Below are 12,561 nucleotides of genomic sequence, written 5' to 3'. Positions count from 1 at the left end.
TATAGGCAATACTCAGTACAGAAACTGTACTTGCACTCACAATGCAAATTATTGTGACTTATTTCTAAATAATTCTGTTCCCCATGTTGCCCCTACCCGCTAAATCTTACTTCAACTTGTGATTTTACTCATTTTTCTCTGTAGGTGTCAAGGCTAAGTCACTCTTTTACAATGCAGGTAACAGCAAATACAGCTAGATTTATTTTATTCCCTTTACTTTTCTCTGCTTTCTCTGAGATGAAATAAAGTTTATATTCTCTCCAATTAATATGGTTTTTAGCTTGATATTAGTATGATACTCTTAAAAAAAAGCTTTAAGTCTTTATATGGGCCACCTCTGATTATACATAACACCAGCAGGTACTTGGCGGCCACCTGGCAACAGCTAAAATTACCTGTTTTCTGCCGTTTTGCACCTGCGACACCTTATGAAAGCATCCTGTCATTTTAATTTCAAGACAGCAACACTTCATTTATAACCAGAAAAGCCGAATTACAGGCCCTGTGTTATTGTTAACCTCATCATGTTGCATAGCAACCACCTAGCCATGGTCTCAAATGACCTACTTTTTTGTATTTGTGCACCTATGCCTTGTAACAATCATCATTTTCAGCTCATAAACAAACCAAACATTACTGTTTGGGCGATCGTGGCTCAAGAGTTGGGAGTTCGCCTTGTAATTGGAAGGTTGCCGGTTCGAGCCCCGGCTTGGACAGTCTCGGTCGTTGTGTCCTTGGGCAAGACACTTCACCCGTTGCCTACTGGTGGTGGTCAGAGGGACCGGTGGCGCCAGTGTCCGGCTGTCCCGCCTCTGTCAGTGCGCCCCAGGGTGGCTGTGGCTACAATGTAGCTTGCCATCACCAGTGTGTGAATGGGTGGATGACTGGTTGTGTAAAGCGCTTTGGGGTCCTTAGAGGACTAGTAAAGCGCTATACAAATACAGGCCATTTACTGTAGCATGGGCATGCACTAGTAAATAAAAATAACCGAGGTGCTAATTAATTGATAGGATATAATTACTTAGTAGCTATTAAAATAAATCACCTCGCTCTCTCATTGGTGGCGGTAACAGCGTGTATTGCGCAATATTTTTTGACACGTGTGTAATGGGAAATCATACATTTCATCAAGCAGCCATCTTACCTTCAGCTTGAGATATTAATCAGCAGATAGTTTAACTTTAGCCTTCAACGCTCTCCAGACATCCTGTCTAGTCCTCAGCAGCAAGCCACAGGTTTCACAGGCACTCCCTCCAGCTCCGAATAACGCCAGGTGATTCATGGCCTCTAAGGTAAGGTACGGGGAGTAGGCCTCCTTTCTTTTTTTCCTACAGCATGCTGACCTCAGGGAGACAACGCTGCATGAATGAACTGTTTCGGTTCAAACTAAGGTCAGTTTTATGCAGCAGCATTGATTTACTGTAGTCAGCAGTTGAAGACATATTTTATTCTGTGGCTACACGGAGGGAGTTAGGTTTGTCAATGAACATGTCAATCTGCAGTTGTACTGCAGTTTTTAGACTTTTAAAATCCAGCTATTAAATGTGACTGTCTTTGTGAATGCTGTAGTCCTGTATCTGTAGCAGGTGTCATGAATATGAGAAATTCTGCATGATTTGGAACATAAAGCGTTACCTGAAGCAAATGCTACAAAATATGCTAAGAGGGAGCTAATTGGTATGCAGAGTTGTCATTGTAACTCACATATATTATGCATTTGATTCCCACATTATGTAAGCATATTGCTTTAATAGAAAATTCGCATGCTGTCTTTTCCTACTTTGATCTGAGGATTATCTATTGGTCAGCATGAAAGCTTGAGCAGATAGAAACTTATTATGCAACATCCCTGCTTATGTGGGCCCAGGGCTTAGGATGGTGCATTTAAGTTTTTGAGTGAATTTACAGAAAAATCTGCAGTCTCAGATTTAGCTTTGAAAAAATCAAATTAAAAGTCTTAAAAAAGAATTAATACAAATAACATTTCACTGCTCTGTGCACAGTTTGTGTTTATAGAGCCTGTAAACTGACGTGCAGTGACTGATATGTTTTTCCAGAGTTTCCAGTCAGGTGCGCAGTAAATCAGTGGGTCAGTTTGTCTTTTGTTTTCTCATCTCGTGTATCAGCTGTACTCTGTAGATTACAGATCTGTTTATACTAGCTTCCTGTGCCCAGTTGGTGCGCTGAACCATTCAGTTGAGTCTGTGCATGTAAAGTATGATTCATAGCTTCTGGTGCTTTCATATCTGAAAAGGCAGCGTGTGCGCCTGTGTGTAAATATGCGTTTGTGTGCTTAGATGGGGGTATGAGAGTGGGGGTGGGAGTGTGGTTCTGCTCCTCATTGGCTGATTTTTTTTCTCTCTGACAACCAGAAAACGTGATGCTGGCTGCAGAGGCACTGCAGTGTGTGCTGCAGCGAGAGAGTGAACAAGAGGAAAAGAGAGGCCAGCGTGCGTGTGTGTGTGTGTGTGTGTGTGTGTGTGTGTGTGTGTGTGTGCGCGCCTGAAAGAGCGAGAGAGAGAGAAGGGGGTGGGCAGGCAAAATAAGCCACATGCATAAGGAGGGAGCCAGAAGCACAGAGAGAGAGTGTGTATGTGTGAAAACACTGCGCATGTGTGACTGTGAGGTGCACTGACGGGAGCAGACGGAGGAGGAGAAAGAGCAGTGATGAACGGCAGTGGAGCCAAGAGGAGAGAGAACAGCAGGGGAGACGGAAGGGAGGAGAAGTGAGGTTTACCTGAAAACCAGAAGAAAGGAAGGAAGGAAGGAAGAAAGAAAGAAAGAAAGGGAAGGAGACATATGAGAGTCACAGCACAGAAGCTCATATCAGTGCACAGAATGAGCTATATCATCTGAAGGAGGAAGAAGAAAAAAAGGGATGGAGAAAAGGATACCGGAGGGAGACGTTCAGCCACAGCTCGGAGGAGAAGGAACAGGGTTACTGGAGTGAAGGACAAAAGGTTCCAGAGAAACGAATCGAGGGATGTGGAGGTCGATGAAAGTGGCCCAGAGACGTGATGTATCCACCTGGCAGCAGCTTCCTCCATCTTACTTCCCCGTTGATGCCTCCCTTCACTGCTGCTAGTCGCTGATGCTTCTAGAAGAAGACTGAGAGGAGAGAGAGCGTCCTCCCTTGGACAAAGAGACCACACGGTTTGGTTTTACCTTCACAGTACGAACGATATCTCAACAAAAACGGAAAAACAGGAGCGTGGCGGCGACGCGGGACTGAAACAAGACAACTGCGTAGACAGGCAGGTGAGGCTCGCTGTGTTCTTCATGGTGAAGACGCTGAGGTTTTTGCGGTGTGTTGCTCCTCGGATTATCTGTGTGACCTGTACATTTTGGGTATGAGAGGTGTGGCTCATGTATGTTGCATTCATAGCAGCGTCCTTCTGTTTTTTGTCTTTGTGCTTGAATGAAATAGACAGGCTTTGTTTTATTTTTTAATTTTTGCTTTGTTACATTAAGCTGGGATTTGTGTGATTGTTGCATCATGGCCATCCGTTTTGCAGACACACATACACACACAAACACACCCACCCACCTGGATGTATGAATGGAGACACGCGTGTGTGTCTGCAGAGTGGGACCTGCGCCTGCCTGCGTACTTATCTGCACAGACCACAAATAAACATTGTCCGGAAACTGTGAACAGATCATGACAGATCACTGATCATGTGTGAGTTTGGGTGTTAACAGTATATTGAGGTTTTCCTGTCTCTGGTTTTGACATTTGACAGACCTCTGCGTGGATGGACAACGGGGGCAGGAGGAGGGAGGGTGGTGGTAGCAGGGACGGGGTAGGAACGAGCTGTTCTGTAGCTGTCAGCATCTCCATATTGGCCATACATTGGCGCTGCAGTGAGAAAGCTCGGTACACCACCATGCTGTGATTGCATAACTGCTGCTCCCGAACGCACCCCTCCCACATGCAACCAGCACACTGAAGCCAGGCCCATCTCACACAGTCCAAACATTGTGGCCACTGCACATTAGTCCCTCCGGAGCATCATCAGTGCCATCAGCCTTAAACATGTGCTGAGACAGCCTCTTTAAAGAGGAAAAAAAATCAATTGCCTCAGTCAGTCGAGCCACTGTTGTTGAAGAGCTCACCAGTTTTTGACTCCCTCATAAATCTTGTATGAGGTCCGTGTGAGGCATGAGACATGCAGGTTGTTGCTTTTATTTTACTGCCTGTGTGCGGCTCTGCCATGTTGCTGTGGGAGCTACACAGATGAGAACAAAGAGCACTTGGCTGTAATGAATTGTGAGGGAAAATGGCCGATGTCTGCCATGAATGACAGCATGCTTAATTATTTAAAACAACACCTCGCCGCTCATGCACTGAGCACTCTGTGCCCATCCAAAAACACAAACATCAGACTGCAGTCAGCCAGTCAGTCAGCTGACTGCAAACATGACAGATGGATGGTTGCAAACATGTACCTAAAAATCCAGCAAATAGCATGGAGATGTATTTAAATGGTGTCATTCAAATTCTATTAGCTTGACATCACTTTATTGGATTATCAAGGAATGAGTGTAAGTGTTCAAAGCCAGGAGATTAGACACCTATATGGGGTTAAAAATAATAAGAAAAACAGGAATGTAAACAGGAGAAAAGCTCAGTTGTCTTTATAAAGTAGCAACCACAATTTGATTCCAATTGTAAGATAAACCACTTGAGTAACTCATCCTTTTGAATCAGCAACTTCATGATTTGCAGAGAAAAGCTGCAGCCAGCAAACATACAGTAAATCTGGGGATTTGCCCTCAGTGCCCGCTAAGGTCTACGGCATAATATTTCACACGGGTCCGACTGGCCAGTTTTTTTTGTTTTTTTACCAGCTGGGGTACGAATGTGGATGCAAATTTCAACATAGCTGGCATACTTGACAGACTACTGGTATGAGGTATCAGGGCACGATGACCCGATCCTCTGCTCTCTCCATCTGGAAAGATATATGGGAAACAGAAATGGTGACGGGCAGATTTTCACAGAGAAAATGAGACAGACAGACATGGAGACTCGCGCACCGTCTCTATGACTCATTCAGAACATGGTGCCCTTCTCCTGCACTCCGATGTGCACAGGTGGAATCTATCCACTGTGATCAGGAGGACCAGGGCAGAGCGCTACGTAAATGTGTTAATAAATCCACCACTAAGTATACGACACGTTTAAAAATCCTAATTTTAGCGGCAGTTATCAGCCGGTTATCTGGTTTGTTTGTGTGTCCAGGAATGTAAAGGGTGGTGCCCTGTACGTGATGGGAGTATCTGGTTTGTTTGTGTGTCCAGGAATGTGTGTGTGTGGTGTGTGTGTGTGTGTGTGTGTGTGTGTATGTGTGGTGTGTGTGTGTGTGTGTGTGTGTGTGTGTGTGTGTGTGTGTGTGTGTGTGTGTGTGTGTGTGTGTGTGTGTGCAGCTCTGTGTGTCTTCTAATGGTATGAGGAATGTGCTGCTGAGGCAGCCTCCTCTAACATCTCTGTGGTCAGTTCTCCTCTTCCTCCTCGTGCTTGTGATGATGAGGTCAAATGCCTGCCATGATTTCATTAGTGTAATAATTCCTGTGCAGGAAGATCCAGCTATGTACACACACAAACACACACACAAACCGTGTCAAAGCTGTGTAGGGCTGCTGCAGTTTGCACTGTTAATATGGTGTCTTGGTAGAAGATGAGCTCCTTACATAACCGCAGAGGGCTCCGTTGGTTAGGAGGAGGCTGCGCCAAGGCTGGCCCATCAGCAAGCAATCTGCATCCGTTATCAGCCCTTTTCGTAACACTGTCACCAAATTAGAGGGTAATTTTAGCTTCTTCTACTCCCCCAGGCTCAAAGGATCCTCATGCAGTCTAGATACTTTATCAAATTGACCCTTGCCATTGTCAGACAGAGTTATTTTTACAAGCTCTGTCTAGACATGAAAGATCTTTTTTGATTAATAATCATTTGATCCAAATAGAGATTTCAGACTGAAAATTGCATTTTAGATAATGATATTTTCTGTGTTCTCTATATGAACATATGACAAAGTTTATTTGTGCTGCTGTGGTGGTGGTGTTGTTTTTTTCATCTCTTTAAGGATCTATTACAGATTTTGTGTTTTAAGCTACATTTGGTGAAAACGTAGCTAAGACTATAAGATTAGAGAAAATAAACTTGTCTAAGTAAAATGCAGTCTAAAATGGACAAAACGAGATTTACAGTAGACCTATTAAATTATTTACTTTGGCTCATACAGTATATATGCTACATTAGTGTTCATATTCATGTCAAACATAGCTGAAGTTTTACATAATAAGTACAACTGATCCCCGTGAATGATGAGCTCAGGGCTCAGGCTGCTGTAAACTTTTGTTTCAGGTTGTTTTTCTGTTAGTGGCTCTGTATAATGTCAAAGAAAGGGCACATTCTAAATATGGTCATGTCAAGCACACTGCTTTCGCTGTTAGCACATCAGCTCCACCCACCTGCTGCTGGAGAGGGGCAGAGGGGCCACCAGTCAAAAGAAAGGCCTAAAGTGACAGTGGCATTAAAGTGGAGTCCAAATGGTTCATTTCAGCACCTTTTTTTTGCTTTCTTCTGATAAATACATGTATATAATGCCTCCGCACAACAGCACCCATTCCAAGGTGCTCTGTATTATAAGATGAAAGATGCTGCGGTATTAGAGAGAGAGTCCCACTAACTTGGTGACAGTAGGGAGGAAAGACCTCTTCTTAACAGGAATGATATCTGGTAGAAGCTAGCTCCTGGAGATACATCTGCTGTGACTGGGGTGGGTGGGTGAGAGCACAGAGAGAGACAGAGGATCAGCGAAAGAGTTTCATGAAGGCCTGGTATAATATAAAGAAGGATTATTTTAAACTTTGAATCATGTAAAGCTGCTGTCACAACATCCAAGCATTAAAACATGAAGCTGGAAATTAGCAAAGCAGGTCCCCTTTAAATCTGTGATCAAAGACATGATCAAAGAATAAAGTATAGAAAGCAAAAAAGTTGGTCTTTGCACCAGACCTTAAATATACAGAATCCATGAAGTAAGTTTGATATCTAGTAGAAAAAATTCTAAAAATAAAGTCGTGTTTTATGCCAATTATTAAACGAATTGTGACATCAGTTAAACGTGTCCCACAGCATTAACATCATATAAAAGCAGCCACAAATAAAAGTCTGTAAGCTATATTTCTTTCTCTTTGAGAATTCACACACAAATATTTTTTGAAAGAATCAAGGTTTTTAAATGAAAGTGAGATGGCACTTTGTCTTAACTGCCAACACCACCGAGCCTTGTGAAATGTACAAATTTTATCAATGTCGACTGTGTGCGCAAGAGGATGAGAAAGGCTGTTTTTGGGAGGAGTGTTGTGGCATTGCAGCACTGTATGATGGTGTAATTGTGAATGATGTTTGCTCACACCTATGCCTGTGTGCAAGTATGTCAAGAGATTAATAGAGAGCAGATAAATGGGAGAAACAAAGCCTAAAATGGCTCGCTGCACAGTAATGAGCTAAAGCACTTCCGCCGTCTGCGTACATCTTCCTCATTCAGCGTGAATCTGCAGCAGGGGTTGGGGGCAGGAAACCACTGAGAAGTGAATAGATAAACAACCCAGAAATAGAAACCAGGACCTGTGCTGTGCTCCCTCTTCTCTCTCTCTCTCTTTTTTTTTTTTTTTCCTCCTTGCCATGTAGGTCACCTCCTCTGCTCAGGTTTTTCTTTTTCCCCTCTCTCTCTAATGAATCATCACCGCTGACAGCCACGCGGAGAATGAAAGATGTGTCATCCTCCCTCTTCTGCTTTTCGACAGCTTTTGTTTTGGTCAAGCTAAAAAAAAATTTCATCTGTGCATTTGTTCTTTCTCGCAAAAAAACCCACACGCGCTATGACACAAGCTCCCCATTGCTTGATTGTAACCGGTTCCCACGCATGTTGGAGTCGGACTGACGCAGCTCAGATGATGGCTGGGTGTTGACAGGAAGCAGGAGGAGTGACAAGAGTAGGCCTGCAACTTGTGGCACAATCACCTGCTCTAACCACACGGTGTAGCAAGCTGTGACTTAAAATACATGTCAGTTACACTTACTTGGGGGGGTTTGCAGCGGTCCCAGCACCGTTTACTTTCTGTAGGCGATATAGGTACACAGCTAGTACTTTTGAAGGCTGCGAGAAGAGTTTAGAGGTGATTGCTTTGTTTGGGGTGGCACAAATGTTCAGTTTATCTTTAAACTACTCATGTAAGCCTAAAATAAGAAGGCAAAAATAAAAAATACATTTGATGAAATGCCCCTGGTCAAGATTATCAGCACTATGGTGAGGCACTTCATGACTCAGTGCTTCTTCAATCCTTGCTGCAGTGTTACCAGAACATTAGTGCAGTCTACTACACTGAATGATAGAGGCTCAAATGAATAAAGAAAGGCATACACTGAGTGGTAACTTTGTTAGGCTCATTCCAGGCCCTGTGTTTGTGATTCTTTCGCCATTGCACATTAGATATCAGCACGATCTTCAGACCTGGCAGCATGCTGATTGTGTTTAGTCACAGGAAGGCATGCTCCCTGTGCTGTGCCCCAGAGCGTCTGGAAACATGATATTTATCTGTCTTTGTAGCGACTCACCTGAACCAAATGTCAAGATGCAGAAGGAAGTAGGACCATTTTTTTACCCCTTAATGAACTGTTGTGATATCCTCTGTCATCTGAATGAAAAACAATCTGCACACAGATAGACTGGAACAAATTCCAGTCGGTCACACGCAAATATTTGGCACCATTTAGAGACAGTAGAGATTTTTTGAGAATCAATGCTAAAACTATTTTGTTTCTCTTTTTCTTTCTGATCACAGGTGGATGGACCAAAGGAATCCGGTTATTGGACTGAGGCACCAAACTGTTACCACTCTTTCTGCTTAGCTGGGACGACTATCTGAAAGTCCAAATAAACCACCCTTCACTCCCACCTCTGAGGAATTCAGGAGCCTTGGAGGTTTAAAGAGTCATTGGAACAGCTGTTATTTTTTTTGGAGCATTTTATGGCACCTTCCAATAAAAGGCCTCCTCGCTACTTCTTATCACTGAGCCAGTTCAATTCAACTTTATTTATATAGCGCCAAATCACAACAACATTTGCCTCAAGGCGCTTACTGCAAGGGTCACACAGGGTCAGCTGACCAACCTGGACCAAGAATTTATTCTTTCGTTCTCACGCACTCAAGTTGATGTGTAACACATCCGCAGCCAAAAACAGGAAGCTAAGCAGTGGGGCTGAGCAAGAAACATATTTAAAGCCTTAGCAGGGCACAGGATATCGTTTCAGACAATACCTCGTGGACCTTTCTGAACTGCCTGTAATCAAACTCTCCACTAAACCTGTACTGTATGTGTACATGTGAGAATCTGTGTGCATATGAGATTATTTATTGGTGTTTATCTCTGTGCTGAGCAGTTGTTGTGAGTGAATAGCCATCAGAGACAGCACAGAACCATCAGCATAAGTGAGTTAAAACAGCAACAAAAAAAAACTACCTTTAAGTAGTCAACACTGGTCCGATACTGTAAGCTGGACTGTTAAGTCATCTGTACATATTAGCTGTGACAGAATAAGAGCTACAGATTGTGGTGCTCTGGCAAAGCTCTCCTATCTGTCTCCACCTCATAAAGACTCAGGCTGACAACAGTGCCCACCAAGGGAGGGTGTGGGGGATCTCTAAGGGAAACATGGAGGGAACCATCCGTCCCCATGTCCCCTCTAATGGCTGACTTCAAAGAAGGAGTCTAATCTTTTTTGCCCTCGCACAGAACCAGGCAGACTTGTCTAGCGCTGATAAGAGCCATAGCTCCTCTCTTTCCCACCTCCAAAATCGTGCGAATGTCCTGCCTCAGGCGTCAGCCCGTGACCATCCCAATGGACACCGTCAAGATCATCCAGTCTGAGAAGTTTCCCAGAGAGTGTCCTGTGCCCGTCACCCAGCCACGCTATGCCCCGCCCCCCAGAGTGGCGTGGGACGGTGGAGGTGAGGGCGAGATCATCGTCAACCAGGCCTGCAGCGACCTAACTTTGGACATAGCAGGGTCTCCCAGGCCGATGGTGTCCCCCCCGGCCCCCGTGATGCGCAGGGAGCAGAGCTTCCTGGCGCAGCGAAAAACCAGTGCCAATGAAATCTGCTACCACCAGTTCCACTACAAGATGGACGACGTCATAGTCAACCAGTACGTGCTGCGTTCCTCCTCCACCTCCTCCTCCTCTTCTTCCTCCTCCTCCTCGGGACCCGTCATGCCGTGCGAGCCCCTGGATTGCCCTACCTGTGGCCACACATACAACTTCGCCGGGAAGCGGCCGCGCATCCTCTCCTGCCTGCACTCGGTGTGCGAGGAATGCCTGCAGATCCTCTACGAGTCGTGTCCCAAGTACAAGTTCATCTCCTGCCCCACGTGTCGGCGTGAGACGGTGCTGTTCACTGACTATGGCCTGGCTGCTCTGGCCATCAACACCAGCATCCTGAGCCGCTTGCCCTCTGACCCCAACGGGCCTGTGCAGTGGGGCGGGGACGCCGACCGCAGCTGCTACCAGACTGTGCGTCAGTACTGCCAGTCAGCCTGCACCTGCCAGATTGCCAACCCCTTGTCTTCCTGTGGTATCATGTAGACAAGGAGGGACACTACAGGCATGACTTGACGCTGCTCTACCACCACCACCACCACCACCACTTCTCGTCTATAAGCTCTGCCTGTTCTGCCAATTCCCCCCTTCACTCACACATACAGTAAATAAAGCCCTCCATAGATGTTATCTCTATATATTTAATAGCACAGATGGATGCTGTGTGGGACTAATGGATGCCGGTGGTTCAATAAATAGTAAATAAATGTATTTTATGTATGGACTGGAATCCTGTTCACCCTCTCTCGTTTGGTTGGACGTGTTTGTCTTTGTTGACATCTCTTTACATGGGAATGCCTGGGAGGTCCATCTCCCCCAACCTAGGTGAATAAAGATTATCTAAATGAGAAAAAGTACCTCTGTGTGGCCTGCACTTGTTGGGTGGGAATCATAGGGTACTCACAATACTGACTTTTAAGTAAAATAATAATAATAATAATAATAAAGACCTACAGAATGACCATTTTGTGACAGGATTCAGATGAAACCCCCAAAACTGTCTTCAAAAATGTACAATTTTTGAAAAGCAAGGAAATTTTAAAGGCAGTTTTACCACATGGAACCCGTAAATTGAATAGTTAAAGTTTCTAAGTAGTGAAAATCAATTGACTCCAAAAGTTCAACAGTCCAACAGCAACTGATGAACAACACATTTATCAGTTGGTTAAAATCTTCCACATACTGTAATGAGTTGGTACAAGTCTGTTCTAAGTTTCATAAAAACTTACTGGACAGTTTATTAGGTACACCATGTTACTACTGGTTTGGACCACCCTTTATTCTTTGTGGTACAGATTCAACAAGGTGGTGGAAACATTTCTCTGAGATTTTGTTCCATTTAACATGATAGCATCACATAGCTGCTAAAAATTTGTCAGCTGCACATCCACGAGCTTCTTATCCGTAAAGGTGTTCTAATGGAATGAGATCAGGAATCTGGAGGCCAATCCCCTGAGGTGGTCTGAGATTTGGGACATGGTTCATTATCCAGCTGGAAGCAGCCATCAAAAGATAGCCACACCGTGGTCATAAGGGGATGGACAGCAACAATACTCAGGTGGGTTGTATTGTATTTCTGTAACAATACAGAAAAAACACTATTACACCAACATCAAAACCCTGAACCAGTCATACAAGATAGCAGTACCCAAATTCTGACCCCTTAATGCTGTGGAAGAAATCAAGAGTCATCAGACCAGGAAACATTTTTCCAGTGGTCTGTAGTAAATTTGCTTCAAGGTTCAATATGTTGTGTGTTTAGAGATGCTCTTCTGTACACCTTGGTTTTAAATATGCTGTTGTTTAAGTTGTCTTCCTATCAGGCCATTCTTGTTTGACCTGTGAAATCAACAGGGTGGTCAGAGAACTGCTGACCAGTGGATATTTTCTCTTTACTCTCTGTAAACCCTGGAGATGGTTGTGCTGAAAACTCCTATTAGATCAGCACTTTCTGAAATACTCAGACCAGCCTATCTGGCACTAACAACAACAACAACATGCACGTGAGTCACTTAAATCACCTTCCCCATTCTTCTGATGCTCGGTTTGAGCTTCAGCAGGTCATCTTGACCACGTCTACGTGCCTGAATGCAGTCCATTGCTGCCATGTGATTAACTGATAAGAAATGAATAAGTTGAGCCTATGAAAAGGTGTACCTAAGTGGCCACTGAGTGTAACTCTTGAACTCCTGATGGTTTAAAATTCTAAATAACAATAAGAAAAAAGAGCAACATTGTTTAAACTGCAAGGTCTAAGGTATGTTTTCACATTAAACTCTGTGTTAGGTAATCATGGTTCTTATACACATGAACAACCACAGCTTCATTTATCACACTGAAGCATGCTTCCTTTGTGTTGCCAAATTACAAGAAGACAAAACTCAGGAACTTCAG

At 44.1% G+C, this 12,561-nt stretch overlaps 1 protein-coding gene across 2 annotated transcripts; it reads left to right on the top strand.

The window, feature by feature from the left end:
- Positions 1–1,069: 1,069 nt before the first annotated feature.
- rnf208 (ring finger protein 208) lies at positions 1,070–11,024 on the top strand. 2 transcript variants are annotated; one of them, XM_031742623.2, is made up of 3 exons: positions 1,070–1,292; positions 2,373–3,258; positions 8,855–11,024. In XM_031742623.2, the coding sequence occupies exon 3, from the start codon at positions 9,877–9,879 to the stop codon at positions 10,651–10,653; it is 777 nt and encodes a 258-aa protein (XP_031598483.1). In that variant the 5' UTR covers positions 1,070–1,292; positions 2,373–3,258; positions 8,855–9,876; the 3' UTR covers positions 10,654–11,024. The 2 variants fall into 2 exon arrangements, with proteins under 2 accessions (XP_031598483.1, XP_039470489.1); XM_039614555.1 differs by lacking the exon at positions 2,373–3,258.
- Positions 11,025–12,561: the final 1,537 nt, after the last annotated feature.

The sequence above is a fragment of the Oreochromis aureus genome, linkage group 7, assembly GCF_013358895.1.
Source record: "Oreochromis aureus strain Israel breed Guangdong linkage group 7, ZZ_aureus, whole genome shotgun sequence".
NCBI classification, from domain to species: domain Eukaryota; kingdom Metazoa; phylum Chordata; class Actinopteri; order Cichliformes; family Cichlidae; genus Oreochromis; species Oreochromis aureus.
This window is presented reverse-complemented; position numbering and strand designations above follow the sequence as displayed.